Here is a 16,613-nt window from a genome sequence, read left to right as displayed (position 1 = left end):
TGAAAATTTAAATAGATAAAAATAGAAAAAAATGCTTAAAAACATTCATACTATCCACCAAAATTTAAAAAAAAAATAAAAATCAAATTCTGATAAGCCTACTACTACATTATTGATCAGTTTCTTTCTTTAGAAACAGCTGACAGTGCTTGTATTACATTATTTTCTCAATTTCTTCTGCTCAACTGATGGCAACTGGATCAAAACACTAAGAAACAGTTTTGTTAACCATTTGATGGACTACAAGTGTGAAACTGCAGATCTCCCAGACCCTTTGACTTGTGGAAGTCTCCCACAAGTGTGCAACAGGCATCTTTAACTCATTCTGCTGATTTTACAAAATAATGCACTGTTGATATCTGAGCATAACTAGGTTACTTACCAGTAACTGATGTTCTTCGAGATGTGTTGCTCATGTCCATTCCACTATAGGTGAGTGCATGCCACCGTGCACAGTTCCCGGAACCTTTTTCCCCTTAGCAGATCCTGTAGGGCCGGCTCCAGCGCCCCCTGGAGCCCCGCGCACATGCCATGGTATAGGAGGTGCTGCCGGACCTACGCCCCCTCAGTCCCTTCTTTCTGCCAACTCTGGCAGCGGGGATGGGGGGTGGATTGAGGAATGGACATGACCAACACATCTCGAAGGACATCAGTTACTGGTAAGTAACCTAGTTTTCTTCTTTGAGTGATTGCTCGTGTCCATTCCACTATAGGTGAATAACAAGCAATACCTTGGAGATGGGTAGGAGTTACCAGTTAGCTGCCCTCAGCACCACTCTGTCAAATCCAGTGTCCTCTCTCGCCTGCTGGACGATGGCGTAGTGGGACATGAAGGTATGCACTGATGACCAGGTGGCAGCTTTGCAGATGTCCTGCAGGAGCACTCTCTGTAGACGAGGCTTGAGACGCTGTAGACGAGGCTTGAGCTCTGGTTGAGTGCGCTGTGATGGATCCCGGAAGTGGCATCCTTGCCTGCTTGTAGCAGAACTTGATGCACAATGTAATCCACGAGGAGATGCGCTGGGTGGAGACAGGCGAGGCTTTCATCCAGTCAGCCACTGTGATGAAGAGCTGCGTCGATTTCCGGAACGGCTTTATACGCTTGATATAGAAGGCCAGGGCTCGTCTCACGTCCAGCGAATGCCATCTCCTCTCCTCCTCCAAACCGTGCGGTTTGGGAAAAAACATGGGGAGAAAAATATCTTGATTACAATGAAATTGGGAAACCACCTTAGGCAAGAAGGCTGGATGCGGCCTCAACTGCACCTTATCCTTATAGAATACTGTGTAAGGGGGCTCCGAGGTCACCAGTGTGCTGAACCAGTGCTGTCTTGGCCAGGCCAGAGTGATGAGTATAACGTCTGCCCTGTCCCTCTTTATTTTCAGCAGGACCTTGGGCAGGAGCGGAATGGGCGGAAACACATACATGAGGGTCCCCATCCAATTCATGAGGAACGCACTGGAAATCGACCCAGTCTCGCAATCCTGGAGTGAACAGTACCTTGGACACTTTGCATTCCAGGCCAACACAAATAGGTCCTGTTGGGGAATGCCCCACTTCTGGAAGATCACAGCCACCACCTCTGGGTGCAACAACCAGTCGTGGCAGGGTAGAAATGACCTGCTGAGGCGATCCGCCTCGTCGTTCCTCACTCCTGGGAAGTGAGAGGCAGTCAAGTGAAAATCATGCCTCACGGCAAGGTCCCACAGATGGTAGCTTCCTCGCAGAGGGCTGAGGAGCGCGCTCCCCCCTGCTTGTTTATGTAAAACATGGCTGCGGTGTTGTCCGTCAGCACCTGCACCATTCTGCCTGTCAGGAATTGGAGGAACGCTTTGCCTGCTAGGCGAATGGCCCTCAGCTCCTTCACTTTGATGTACAGGAGCCTCTCCTTCCCCTAAGTTGGCGCTGATGTGGGCTCCCCATCCTACATCTGAAGCGTGGGAAATTAGAGTGACCGATGGGACCAGTTTTTTGAATGGAACGCCTTTCATCACTGCCCTGGGAGTCCGCCACCAGTTTAGGGAGGCTAGGACGAGCAGGGGAACTGTGACCACACGGTCCAATGGGTGTCTGCTTGGCACATATACTGAGGCCAACCATGCCTGAAGTGGCCTGAGCCTCAGGTGAGCTAGTCTCACTATGTACGTGCAGGCCGCCATGTGGCCTAACAGCTGTAGGAAGTGCCTGGCTGTTGTCATGGGGTATCGGTGCAGCTGGGAGATGATAGAAACCATCGCCTCGAAACGCGGCTGAGGCAGGAAGGCTCTGACCTGGGAAGCGTCCAGGGTGGCCCCAATGAATTCTATGCTTTGCACGGGGTTAGTGTGGACTTCTGCTCATTTATGAGCAGTCCCAGCCTGCATACCAGTCTCCTGGATCCAGGGAAGGGATAATGGAGGCTAGGGAGACCATGTGAAACCTGAGTTGTTTGCTGAATTTGTTTAGATAACACAGGTCTAATATGGGTCTCAGACCCCCCTTCCCCTTGGGGATGAGGAAGTACCTCGAATAGAAACCCTTTCCCCTTCTGCCTTGAGGGACTGTTTCCACCGTTCCTATGTTGAGGAGGGTGTTCCATTTCCAGAAAGAGGAGTTTCTCGTGAGAGGGGTCCCTGAAGAGGGACGTAGGGGGAGGGTTGTTGGGGCGGGTAGATGTAAACTGTAGGGCACAGTCCCCTGAAACTATCCCAAGGACCCAACGGCCTGAAGTGATCTTTGCCCATTCGGGATAGAAGGGCCGTAACCTATTTAGGAGGGGGCAGGATGGATCCAGGAGAGCAGTCATGGCGCCACCCTGGGGTGCCGAATCAAAACTGTCTCCTCCGGTTGCCTGACCCCCTGGGGGGCTCTACTGGGGGGTTGAGAACGAGCTGGGGGGGGTGATTTCTCCTTCTAAACCCCCTATTCCTGTCCCTAATCCTATAGGATTGAAAAGGCCTGGGCGGAGGTCTTAGCTGCTGCTGCGCCTCAGGCCGCGACTGACGCATGGAAGCCTGGGGAGTGTACAGGACCAGGGAGTGAAGTATGGCCCTGGAGTCCTTCAGATCGTGCAGCTTCGCATCGGTCTGGTTGGAGAATAGGGCTGACCCATCAAAGGGGAGGTCCTGAAACGATTGCTGCACCTCTTAGGACAGGCCTGAGGATTGCAGCCACGGGCACCTTCTCATGGAGATGGCAGAGGCTATGGCCCTGCCTGCTGAGTCAGCAGTGTCACAGGTCGTCTGGATGCTGCCCTAGCCGCTGTGGTTCCTTCCTCCACGATGGTGTTAAAGTCTGTGGCCTGGTCCTGGGGCAAGGCCTCAGTGAACTGCCTGAAGGAGTCCAACAAGTTGAAATTATATCTACCCAGGAGGGCCTGATGGTTGCCAATCCTGAACTGCACGTTTTCCATGGAATAAATCTTTCTCCCAAACAAATCCAGCTTTTTGTTGTCTTTGTTCTTGGGAGCGGACCCTGGCTGACCTTGCCTGTCTCGCTGGTTAGCCGCATCTACCACCAGGGTTCCTGGGGCAGGGGGAGTGAACAGATACTCAAACCCTTCGGCCGGGACGTAATACTTTCTCTCGGCCACCTTTGACGTAGGGGCGACTGAGGAAGGGGTTTGCCACAGGGTCTTTACAATTTTAAGGACCCTTTCTTGGACTGGGAGGGCCACTCTCGCTGGGGCAGCTGCCACCAGCACATTAAAGAGGCTATCTTTGGCCTCTTCTAACTCTTTTACCTACAGCCCCAAGTTGGAGGCCACTCTCTTGAGCAGCTCCTGGTGCGCCCTGAAATCCTCCAGTGGCGCCTAATGGTCCTGGAAGACTGCCTCATCTGGTGAGGAGGAAGAGGACTGCCAAGATGCATCCAGCAGGTGTGCCCCCTCCTGCCAAAGGGTTGCACCCACTGAGGGTCCCTCCATAGGGTCCGACTCCTTGTCCGAGGAATGGTGTCTATGGGCCCTCTCCTGTGCCAGAGGCACAGACCGTACCCCCAATGACAGGATGGATATCCCATGGGACCCAACAAGGCCATTGTTGCGGCCATTGACCCTGGGGCCAACCTGGAGCTGACTGCGCCACAGGCTGTGACGCTTTGTGACTGGGAGACCCCGAGTCACTGGACTGGCAATGCCGTGCACATCCTCGGTTCCAGGCACCCTTCCGTGCTGGGGACCGCCCTCTTGACGCCTGCAACCTGGAGGATGACGAGGACTGCCTCCGTCGCCGTGAACAGTGCCAACGAACGGAGGTGTGCTCCGAAGAGCTAGAGGTACCGGAGCGTCGTCTTGGTACTGATGACTTCCAATACCGCTTGCCGTGCAGCCCTGCAGACCCTTTCAGTGACCGAGGTCGGCGCTGCTACGAGCTCCTCGATGCCGAGTCAGACTCCAGAGACCGGGTTCTGTGTCGTGGACTGCGTGGTGCCAGGTCCTCCGATGGCGACTGGGTTCTGCGCCGCCTTGGTGCGGGCGAACTCCTTGATGCCGAGTCCTCTGATGGCAACCAGGTTCTGCGCCGTCTGGGCACGGGCGAACTACTCAGTGCCGGGGAACTGGGACAGGAGCTGTCTGAGCGCCGCCTGGCAGTTCTCGACTGGTGCCGCCTCCTGGCCTGCGCTGCCTCTGGTGCTGGGGATCGACGTTGACACCAAGAGGGAGACTCCGCATCCTGAATCGAAGCAGGCTGGCTCGACGACGCTGACCTGAAGCAACTGCTGGGGGAGCGTCTCTGCTCTATCCTCAGTGGCCGTCCGGCGGGAGATCTTCCTCCCCGTACCAGGGATCTCCACTGCCCTTCAGGGGGACCCAATGCGGGTTTCCCCCATGCCACCAGCCCCTTCTCCCTCAGCAGACGGGGGGAGGGAGGGGCGCGGAGGTGGCATAGGCAAGGCCAACAAGGCTCTTGCCGCCTGAAAAGCCTCCAGTGTCAACAGCATCGGCAGGGCCACTCTCCCACTCCCAGGCATCAGGGGAGGCTCCCTGATCCAAGATGCAGGCACCGGAGAAGGCTCAACAGGCCAGGTCCAGTGCATCTCCGTACTCAACCCTGTCCTCCTTCTTCCTCGGTGCCAGTGATGTTGCTTGGTGCTGAGTTGAGGCCGGTGCTGGCGGTGCACTCTGCACCGAGGTCACGCTCGGTGCTGAGGTGGAGTGGGCTGGCTTGGACGCCGGGAGGGGGGGGGGAAGGAGGGGAGCGCTGCCTGCATCAGCAGGGCTTTTAACCAGATTTCTCGGTCCTTCTAAGTCCTTGGTTTAAAAGCCCTGCAGATCTTGCACTTTTATTTTCTGTGTGCCTCCCCCAAGCACTTAAGGTTGTGGGGGTCCCTGAGTGGGAAACCCTTCCCGCAGGAGGCACACGGCTTGAATCCCAGCGACCAGGGCATAGCCCGGCCATCCTAAGTCCCCGCAGGGACTTGCCTTATCTCTAACTACTCTTCTTAACCATACTTAACAACTACTTAACTAATTAAACTATTTAGAACAACAAATAAGTTCAAAGAAGGGGAATAGTACTTGCTGACAGCAAAGCTAGTTCCAGCAACCGTCATGGGCAGAAAGAAGGAACTGAAGGGACGTAGGGCCGACAGTGCCTCATATACCACGGCATGTGTGTGGGGCTCCAAGGGGCAACCGAGCCGGCCCTATGGGACCTGCTAAGGGGAAAAAAGTTCCAGGAGCCGTGCACAGAGGCTTGCACTCACCTATAGTGGAATGGACATGAGCAAACACTCGAAGAAGAACAATAATTTCTAACAAAAAATTAAGCTTCCAAAGTTTTCAACATGGCTACCCGATTTCTTTACAGAAGACACTCTCACCTTTTATGGTAACTGTACATTGACAGGGTAGCATTAGAAAGCTCGGATTGTTACTACCTATATAGTATTTGCTCTATCTGCTAAATAGCAGATACTGTCTGTTGCCAATTTGACCCTTTGAAAACACTAAATTTACTTTAAAATGAAGTTGAGAAAGGGAAGACTCCTCATCTGTGTAAGCCGTAACCACATTAGAATTAAAAACTAAACAAAAAAAACATCAAAACCTAAGCAGTTAAAGTAAAAGAGTAAGCACTTTGATAATGCCAAAAAAAATCTGTAACTAAGATTTCATCCAAGATTGTAGGAACACAATAACAACACCTAGCTCTAATACAGCATTTGTCATCCGTAGATCTCAAAGCTGAGATACAGAAAGGAGAAGTAACTTGCCCATGGTCACCCAACAGCTCAGAGGCAGGGTGGAAATAGAACCCAGTTTTGCCGAGTCCTAATCCAGAGCTCTTATATACTAGGCCAAACTGCCTCTAGAATTTCACCACAGGTCACTTCAGTAAGGTATCTGCTAAAACTGCTGCTTACAACTGTAACTTAAGTAAAAAGAGTTCTGTATTGTAATTTACTGTTCACATATTGTGAGAAGTGCTTCTCACACTAAAAACTTTCACACTGCCTTATTGAACAAAATGAGTATTCCCTACTGAATAAAATCAATATTCATTACATGGAACAAACAATTTTTTTTATTTAACCAGCAATATAAATCCATCAGCAAATACGAATTCAAGAGCCCATAGATATACCACAAAGGATATCTTCTTCAATCTGAGAACCCAGCTCTTCCTCATCAGCACCAATAGCAATGTAGTCATCTGAAGAAAAGAGAAGTTTGATTATTAACATTGAGGTGCTAAGGAAATCTGACATCCACTTAAACGTCCATTGAGAACCCTGGAAAGAGCAAATTATGTCACAACCACAGTGTACATTTTAAGAAAAATTAATGCACTATATACTTTTATGGTAGCAAAACCCTGTTCGCTCATTATTTTACAGAGCACACAAAGGCAAAACGACAAGATTGAAGACCAGTGCTTTTCTGTCAATCTTATTTCATCAGGAGGTAAACTGTAGATGTAGGTACTGTTGAAAGAGCTTTCGTGTTATCAGTTAAGTCTTGAAAATTCTACTCAGTTTGACAACTGCCAATCTCTGCTGTGAAAGAAATCACTTTAATGTCAGTGATAAAATTCACTCTCAAAATAGCAGGGGTACATTCATTCAGCGTTAGAGGAAAAGAGAATCAGTAATTAAGTTATAGAAAGGAGTTTAATGGACATTAAAACCATAAGGAAAGCAGACAAACTGCAATGCAAGAAAACAGGAAAGTTAAAGTGATAAATAAAATAGGTAAAATACTAAAACTCTAAAGACAGCATGAAAAGTTTAGATTGAAATGCCCAGCCTTAAAAATCTTGGAATAGAGATTCTGGTGAGAAAAAAGTAAAAAACATGTACTTTCTAATTTAACATTTGACTTTCTAGTTTGACAGAGAACAGGCTAGCCAGTGCAAGCACACTATCAACATTTTCCACCATTCTTCCCCTCACCTTCCTTTTCATTTTAAAAAGATCAAGGAACACCATCAACTAGAAATTAAGTCAATTTCATAAAATGAATTAAAAATAGTTTCGGATACCACATCAAATGGCCATGTCAATTTTTGTGTTTTACAGTCATATATTCCCACTAAAAAATTATTTCTCCCCTTTTGCGGTGTGAAAGATGAACAAAAACAGGAGAACGTGACTGATTATCTATGGCAGTGGTTCCCAACCTTTTTGGCTCAAAGGTCAAAGATATCAATTTTACAAGTCTGAAGGGACCCCAGGCTCCACCAGGAGCCCCCCACCCTGCAGCCAGATGGAAGGAGTTCAGTGAGGAGGCTGCCTCCTTCCTGATCTCCCATGCCCCTGGCGGCAGCAGGGAAACTGCATGCATCCTGTAGTCCCGTGCGCTCCACCTGGGTCCCTAGGTAGTGGCTTCCTTCTGCAGCCAGGGGGAGAGGAGATCAATGCTCCCCTCCCTCTGGCTCCAGCAGGGACCCCAGCACCTATGGACCCAGGTGGAACACTTTGCCGTGCTCCCTGCTACAGCCAGGGGGAGGGGAGAGCTGATCTCCCATCCCCTTGGCTGCATCAAGGATCCTGCACACGGCAACGCACTCCTCCGGTTCGTAGGCAGCAGCTCCCTTTTGTAGCCAACAGGAAGGAGTGGGGGGCCACTTTGAAAGACCCTGTGGGCCATTTTTGGCCTGCAGGCCATGGATTGGGAACCACTGATCTACAGGAAAAAATAGTGAAAATGTCTACACTTAAAGTGCAGTCAAAATGCACAACACAAGAAACCTGAAGAGAAGAATACTCTCTCTAGTCTGTTAGAGTTACAATAATTTTAGGTACATTTCTAAAGACAAGTATTATTTAAATTGACATTGCATAAAATTTGCAAGGTGATTTTGGAGAATAAATTACATTTTCACAAGCACTTAAGTCAGTTAGGTATCTTAACTTTCACTGACTGCCAGTTGGACTTAAAACACATCTTAAAAACATTACTCGTCTCGCTGCTTTCTGCAAGTGAGTTTGTATACAATTTCAAAGTGGACTACGGGGTATTTAGAAAGTGAGCCCTACTATGGAAGAGTTAGTGTTAATCTGAGTGCAGGACTTGAACCTACGTATAACATTGCTCTGGGGCACAAAGAAAAAGGGACACAGGCTCCATTTTTGAAGGAAGAGACAAAGTAGCAGGAGGGACCAAGGCTGCTTTGAGCACCTTCACTTTTTGTATATATTCTCTATATGATCCCATTTGCTATTTTCACTCACTTACACTTTGTAGTACCTTTATAACAAACTTAACAAATACTGTGTGCCGTGCTCAAAAAACCGTTAAAAAATAAATAAATACCCATTTACTGTCCTTTTCTCTTCACTACACAAGCCAGTTTGAACCAAACAGAGGATTAATAATGAATAGATTAGGTTCCCACTAATAAGGGGCTATGTACATTGCTGGAATAAGTTTTGCATTTAGTTTAAAACTGAGATATACATATATATATAGTTTGGCTAAAGGACAGCTTTAGAAGGATGGGAGCATGAAACTGTACTGTTATTTGAAGGGTGTAAAAATGAGCAGTAATAAAAGAAGCTTTATTATGAGGATCTCATGAAGATGTACAGATTAATATGCACAAAATGTATAGGTTATTTCTGTATTTTGAAAATTAAAAAAAAGGAGAAATGGGGAGAAGGGTAGATGTACGAACAGCAGGAAAACAAAAGACTTGACAGTGAGATCTATTAGTATAATCTCCCAAAGGAAGTAGTGGAAGCCTTATTTTTCAGGAATTCTTTTTAAAAGGCAGACCAGATAAAACACAAAGATGTACTGGAAGATAACTCCTAACACTGAAAACAAGACGGAATAGATCATTTCATAGGTCTTGTCCATCTCCAAATTTTATAACTCTCAAAAGACAGACGTTTCACCCCTGAAACTTGATGAGAAGAGAATGCTGATGACATGGATTGGATACTTAAAGAACTTGAGATATTTAAAATAATCAAAATACCAGGGCCAGATGTATTATAACAAAATTAATTGCAACTGAAATGAAACAGAGCTTCTGGCAACCAGAATTTGAAAGGTCACAGAACCACTGGGGACAATGTGATACTCTAAAAAAACATCACTGAAATGATACCTTTCATGGAAACAGATTCAACTGATGATACAAGAAGGTAATAGCTAAGTTGTATCATTAAGACGGTTCTCTGCTGTTAGAAAGCAGGGCTGCAATATGAAATGGCTCTGGCATCAACAGTACTGAAAATCAATTTCCTATGCTTGCAGGTTGCCAGGATTACTGGATTATATTAATTTATGACTATACCCGACTAGCTGCCCTGCTTGTACAGGATACAGACTGATCTGATCACCAGCATACACTGGAAGAAGAAATAGAACCAAATCTAATACTACAAATAAGTTCTACAAAGCTCACCTCCTGTTCTGAGAGCAGCAGCCAGCATTTCTCTACACTTCACTCGTACAGAATCTGAAGTACTTGGAGCCCGAGGAAAAGAAGGGATGAAGGAATCTGAGGGAGCATTAGCCTCCTCTTTCCTGATGCTGGAATTGCTACTGGAACTGCTAAAAGGAAGTGAAAAAAGAAAATTGGTATGAAATGTCTCTCCTCCAAGCGTTTCACCCTGGATCAAAACAAACTTTTTGTTCAATCTTTACATCTCATTAACAATATTCCCATAACAGAATAAAGGTAACATTCATGCAATTATTTAAAGCTATAGAAATTATTACCTTTTGGTAAAAAGGATCTTTGAAAAACAAGGTTACTTACCAGAACTGATGTTCTTCAAGATGTGTTGCTCATGTCCATTCCACTATAGGTGAGTGCATGCTACCGTGCACAGTTTCTGGAACTTTTTTCCCTTTAGCAGATCCCGTAGGGTCGGCTCTGGCATCCCCTGGAGCCCCGCACACATGCCACGGTATATGAGGCGCTGCCGGCCCTATGCCCCCTCAGTCCCTTCTTTCTGCCAACTCCAGCAGCGGGGACGGGGGGTGGGTTGTGGAATGGACATGAGCAACACATCTCAAAGAACATCAGTTACTGATAAGTAACCTAGTTTTCTTCTTCAAGTGATAGCTCATGTCCATTCCACTATAGGTGAATAACAAGCAATACCTTGGAGGTGGATAGGAGTTACTGGTGAGCTGCCCTCAGCACAGCTCTGCCGAATCCCGCGTCCTCTCTCGCCTGCTGGACGATGGCATAGTGGGACATGAAGGTATGCACCAATGACCAGGTGGCACCAGCCACTTCTCCCTCGGTGGGTGGGGAGGGGGAGACGGAGGTGGCGTAGGTAAGGCCAACAAGGCTCTTGCTGCCTGAAAAGCCTCCGGTGTTGACGGCGTTGGCAGGGGCACTCTTCCACTTCCAAGAGTCAAGGGAGGCTCCCTGCTCAGAGATGCAGGCACCGGAGAAGACTCGACGGGCTGTGGCTGGTGCATCTTCGCACTCGACCCTGCCTATACCAATGGCACAGGGGAGCGTCCGCGCTCCGTGCGTTGTCTCTTCTTCTTCGGCACCAGGGATGTTGCTCGATGCCGAGTCGAGCCCGGTGCTGGCAGTGCACTCTGCACTGAGGTGACACTTGGTACCGAGGTGGAGCGGGATGGCTCGGACACTGGGCGGAGTGCTGCCTCCATAAGCTGGGCTTTTAACTGGCTCTCGATCCTTCTGAATCCGTGGTATAAAAGCCCTGCAGATCTTACATTTATCTTTCCTGTGCTCTTTTCCCAGGCACTTAAGGCACTGACGTGGTGGTCGCTGAGTGGGAAAGCCTCAGGAGGCACATGACTTAAATCCAGCCAACCGGGGCATGGCCCGGCCCCACTAAGTCCCTCAGGGACTTCTTATCTAACTACACTTAACACTGCTTAACACTACCTAAAACTAACTAAATACTTTGAATAACAGAGTTCAAACAAGGGGAATAGTACTTGCAGAAAGCAAGGCTAGTTCCAGCAACCGTCACGGGTGGAAAGGAGGAACAGAGGGCGTAGGGTCGGCAGTGCGTCATATACCGCGGCATGTGTGCAGGGCTCCAGGGGGCACCAGAGCCGGCCCTACAGGGTCTGCTAAGGGGAAAAAAGTTCCAGGAACCGTGCACTGTGGCATGCACTCACCTATAGTGGAATGGACATGAGCAATCTCTCAAAGAAGAATACTTGTTTCTATGTGATATGGGGCACAACAAGAATTTTACTAAAGAGGGGACCCAGGTCAAGTGAACCTACAGGCTCCCAGGTACTGGCCACTCCAACCCCTCCAGGTCCCGCTGACCCTTTCTCTCCCTGCACATGTGCAGTTTATAAGGAGTGACATTTGGGGGAAGAAACACATCAGTCCCTCACAGTATTTCCATTGTGGGGGCAATGGCCCCCACTACCACCATTGTTCCACACCTCTCCTTCGCCCCCTGGAAGTGTTGGCCCCTCCACATGTTCCAGCCCGGCATAGCACATGGAGTTGGCCCAGTCACCGGAGTATGGGGTAGGGGGTCTCTCCCAGGCCAAGCCTAGTTGCAGCCCAACTCGGGGCAGCAGGGGAGACCCCGAGTTAGTTTATGCATCAGTGCAATGGTGCCCCTCCTGGCCAAGTGGGGCGTGACCACTGGCTCACTCAGTGCTGTCAGTCTATTCCTGGGTCCCCTGAAATCTGGAAAACCCTCTGATCTCAGGTCTGTCAGGGAGTTGATAGGGGAACCAAGGCCCATCCACACCACTAGGTTCCAGTTCAGGGCCCTCAAGCTAGACCAGCATGAGTGGGTTAGCCAACTCTGACACCATCCTGAGCTCTTTCCCTCTTCCCCCTGCAAACTCTTCAGTCTGCTCAGCTGTTCATCCCTTTTTGGAGTGCTTTTATGGGGCACTCTTCAGCAGTTTACTGACTGTTAGCCACCCCATCCTCTGCTTCCCAGCCCTTTTATCCTCCCACCTGCTGTGAGGCTGCCAATTACCTAGCAGTACCTGTATTATTGTACCCGGCAGTACCTAGTGGCTGGCAGTGCCTGTATTACTCTTCTGTTGCTAGGCCAGAGGGAGTACATTTGCCCCATGACACCCTCCTCCACACCCCCGTGTCTCAGCCCGCTTCCTATGTTATGATGTGCTCAGATATGCTAAGGGGCGGCTGGTTTCCAGATGCTGCCTCTGCCATCTATGCCAAGGGGTCAGGAGGCTGATCCCCCTGGCCCGCACACCATCCTTGTACCCCTGTATGTGACACAGCAGCTGGTATTTCATCCAATTATCTGAAAAGTTTTAGGCCAGATCTATGCTAAATAGTTAGGCTGACCCAGTTATTTCACTCAGGGGTGAAAACTCTGATGAAGGAAAAGCCCTATGAAGGTGTATACACTGACTGCTGCCAAGTGGACCTGTAAGAAGCTGATGGACAAACATGCTGTCTTCAAGGAAAGAATACAATCCAGAAAAAGAAGAATATCTGTTTCTTCTAGCAGTATATGTCTTTGATGCCCCCAGATAGAAAAATGTTTCCACTTAACTAGCTAACATTTTCTAGTTGAATCCATCCTAATATTAGAAAGGATGTTCTGTACAGCATCAGAACATGATTGCTCTAAGAATACCTATCCAAAAACCAGGCTCTGAGATGAAGTGGATGTGGATTTGGATGCTTGATCTTGCCATTCCCCTGGGTCAGCAGTTCAGGAAGTGCTGATAAATGCCTGAGAAAACATAAGTAGGATGTTCAGGAACCAACACTGTTTGGGCCAGCTGGGGGCAATGAATGACTCGTGCCCTGCCCTGCTGAATCTTGCACAAAACTCTAGCCAGGAGTGGTAGTGAAGGGAAGGCATGTTCAGAAGGTCCGACCGTGGAAAGAGTAGGGCATCGCCCTGCAGTATATGTTGCGTTCCCTGTTTGTTTGGGAGGCGAACAAGTCCCTGGTGGGGATCCCCCATAAAGTGAAAATATTGTTCACCACAGAGTCACATTGCTCCCACTTGTGATTGACAGTGAAAAGTCTGCTGAGTCTGTTAGCACATTCTGGTATCATGGGAAGTAGACTGACGACAAGATAATTTGATTGTTGATGCACCAGTTCCACAAACTGACTGCTTCTGCACACAGAGGGATGTCTATTGATGCAAAGGACAGCTGTGATATTGTCTGAAATTAGGAGGGCATAGTGACCTTGAATGAACAGGATAAAGGCTTCACAAGCCCTTCAAACTGCTCACAGCTCTAGAACATTGATGTACATCCTGGACTCGTTATGTCCAGGTGTTTTGTGCTGTATGGCTGTCCATATGGGCTCCCCAACCCAACAGAGATTGAGTCAGTAATGAGCACCCTGTCCGGTGTAGAGGCCAGGAAGGGAATATGCCCATGCATACCTGGTAGGGATTCTTCCACCATAACAGGAACACTAACACTTTGGTGGCAGCAGTTACTATGATGCTCATGGACTGTAAGTATGGCAAATACACAGTTTGGAGCCATGCTTATAAGCAAGATGGAGTGTTGCAAATGGCGTGAGATTAGTACATGAGGGCACATGGCCTAGGAGAGGGATACAGGTCTTAACAGGCACTTGAGGGTTGCTTATGAACTGGTCTATGATATTGTTCATAGCTTGAAAGCTGTCCTTCCACAGGGGAGCCCTTGCCATGATTGAATTTAACAATGCCCCAATTAAGTCTAAAGCCTGCGTAAGTGTGAGGATGGATTTTTTTCAGTATTTATGCTGATCCTCCAGAGGAGAGCAGTTGCAGCATTGTCAAAGTCGACACATGGTCCTCTTGGTGTGACCTGGTGACAAGGAGCCAAATCGTTAACGTAGAAGAAGGCTGTGAAACTACAACAGCTGACAGAGTCTGCTACTACAGAGAATACCTTGGTAAAGACCCTGGAGGTGATGGCAACGCCGAAAGGGAGTATTCAGTATTGAAAGTGATCAGAGCCCATGAATCTGGGAAAGCGGCTGTGAGCAGGGTGGATGGTCAAGTGAAAGCTAGTGTCCCTCATGTTGAGAACTGTAAAGCACATACCCCTTTTCAGGTATGAAATTATAGATACCAGCATGACCATGTGAAACTTGAGTTTGCAAATAAAATAGTAGAGATAACAGAGGTTGAAAGAGTTCTCCAACAGACCTTTTTAGGCACTAGGAAGTATGTCACGTAAAAACAACTCCCTTGTTACTGAAAAGAAACCCTCTCTATCGTGCCTCACTGTAAGAGGGATTTCACTTCATGATTAAAAATGTTCTCATGAGAATGCCCCCGACAGGGGGTGGGGAAAGTAGGTAGGGATGCAAACTCTGTTGAATAGCTAGAATGGATGATATTCAGCATCCATTTATCCATTGTTTTTGCATTCCAGATGTTGAAAAAAGTATTAGATGACCCTCAAAGGGTGCATGGGTGTCAGGAGGCATTGCACTTAGATACACCTACACTGCAATAAAAAACTCACAGCTGGTCTGTGAGCCTGGAAGTCTACACTGCAATGAAACAGCCCTGCAGCCCAAGCCCCATGAGCCCAAGTTGGCTGGCACGGGCCAGCCGTGGGCATCCAGTTACTGTGTAGACTTATCCTTAATGGTTTGCAAATCTCAAGTTCCTGTAAAAAATAACATTTAGCTGAGGGCTGGGATTGTGATAAGAAACCTGCTGAGGAAGGTGTGGGGAAGCTGGCCTTTTGAGCCTTTGCCTCTTATAGGGTGGCTCATAAGGGCTCTGGTGGAAGAACTGTTGAGCCACCAGTGTAGGCTTGTAAGATTGCCAGTGGAATTTTCTCTTTGGGGCAGGTGCATATATATTCCCAAGGAATAGAGGATAGCCTTGGAGTTCTTCAAAATTTGAAAGAACTCATCAATCTGGGGGGGTTAAACCCAGGCGGCTGGGACATAGCCCGGCCACCTTAAGTCCGTCAGGGACTTCTTCCTAAGCTACAACACTTAACAACTACTTAAACTAACTAGGTACTTTGATTAACAAAGAGATAGAAGGGGAATGGCACTTGCAGGGAGCAAGTGCTAGTTCCATCCGACCGTCACGGGCGGAAAGAAGAGACTGAGGGTGCGTAGGGCCGGCAGTGCCTCATGCCGCGGCACTCCAGGGGGCACCAGAGCCGGCCCTACGGGGGCTGCTAAGGGGAAAAAAGTTCCGGGAACCGTGCACTGTGGCGTGCACTCACCTATATTGGAATGGATATGAGCAATCACTCGAAGATAGAATTGAAAGAACTCATCAATCTTCTGATCAAACAGTCTCCTTGAAAGGTTGGTCCTGAGTGGTGCTCTGGCCCTCCCTGGGAAACCCCGAAGCATGGAGCCATGACTCCTTGCAGCAGCCACAGCCCTGGAAGATGCATCAGCTACACCTACTGCTGAGTGGAGAGCAGTCCTGGCACCATTTTGAGCCTGGAAACAAGCTCTGTCCTCCTGTGGGAGTCTGTCAGTAAATTCTGTAAATTTTGAATAGTTCACCAAGTTGTACCTAGCCATTAGTGCTTGGTAGCTAGCGATCCTGAACTGGAGTCAAGAATAAGAAAAGATCAATGGACACGGCTTTCAAAATTCTCCAGCTCCAGGCACATGGAGCACATGTGTACACCAGGGTGGAATACATGCAGAGACCAGCACTCAAAGAAGAATTACACCTTCATGGGCTTACTCCTATTACAACACACACACACACTTTCAGTTTTTACCATGAAGATGTTGTGAATGAAAAGTTGTTTAATAAACACTAAAAGTAAGACAAAATAACTGCTATTACAATTACATTAGATAGTTTCTACCTAAAATGCAGGACACTGACTAAAATAAGCAGTTATTTCTATGACTCCTAATATTGTACAGTAAGAACGTTAAATAGATGACATCACCAGGCAGGATAGATATTTTGACTACCTAACCCATATTGTGGCCAGTGACTTGCCATTTTTTCATATTAGCAGCAGCAGAACGGACTTACCTTCACCCCCACCACAAAAGACACGGACGACTATTTTGATCTACGATGACTGTCCAACCTTGATGACAGCACAAGCATTGCTACTTTTTAGACACTGATTAGGTGTTTGATGTAAGAACACTGTAGGCCTCCCTAGTATCAGATATACTTATACAAAAGCAAATATTTAGGGGAGCACCTGTGAAGAGATTGATTCTTCAGGTTAACAATTCGTCTGTAGTGCTAGTTCAGTTTATACATATAT

At 48.0% G+C, this 16,613-nt stretch overlaps 1 protein-coding gene across 1 annotated transcript in view; it reads right to left on the bottom strand.

Moving 5' to 3' along the window:
* Nucleotides 1-16,613, bottom strand: part of LOC137156760 (acyl-protein thioesterase 1) — a 112,821-nt gene that overhangs the window by 16,451 nt on the left and 79,757 nt on the right. The window contains exons 12-13 of the mRNA XM_067553780.1: nucleotides 9,838-9,986; nucleotides 6,580-6,636 (exon numbers count right to left, since the gene is read on the bottom strand). Of these exons, the coding sequence (XP_067409881.1) occupies nucleotides 6,580-6,636; nucleotides 9,838-9,986 (206 nt within the window). The remainder of the gene's footprint in view (nucleotides 1-6,579; nucleotides 6,637-9,837; nucleotides 9,987-16,613) is intronic.

This window comes from Emydura macquarii, unplaced genomic scaffold (assembly GCF_026122565.2).
Source record: "Emydura macquarii macquarii isolate MOO-44397 ecotype Brisbane River unplaced genomic scaffold, CSIRO-AGI_Emac_v2 contig_1477, whole genome shotgun sequence".
Lineage (NCBI taxonomy): Eukaryota > Metazoa > Chordata > Testudines > Chelidae > Emydura > Emydura macquarii.
This window is presented reverse-complemented; position numbering and strand designations above follow the sequence as displayed.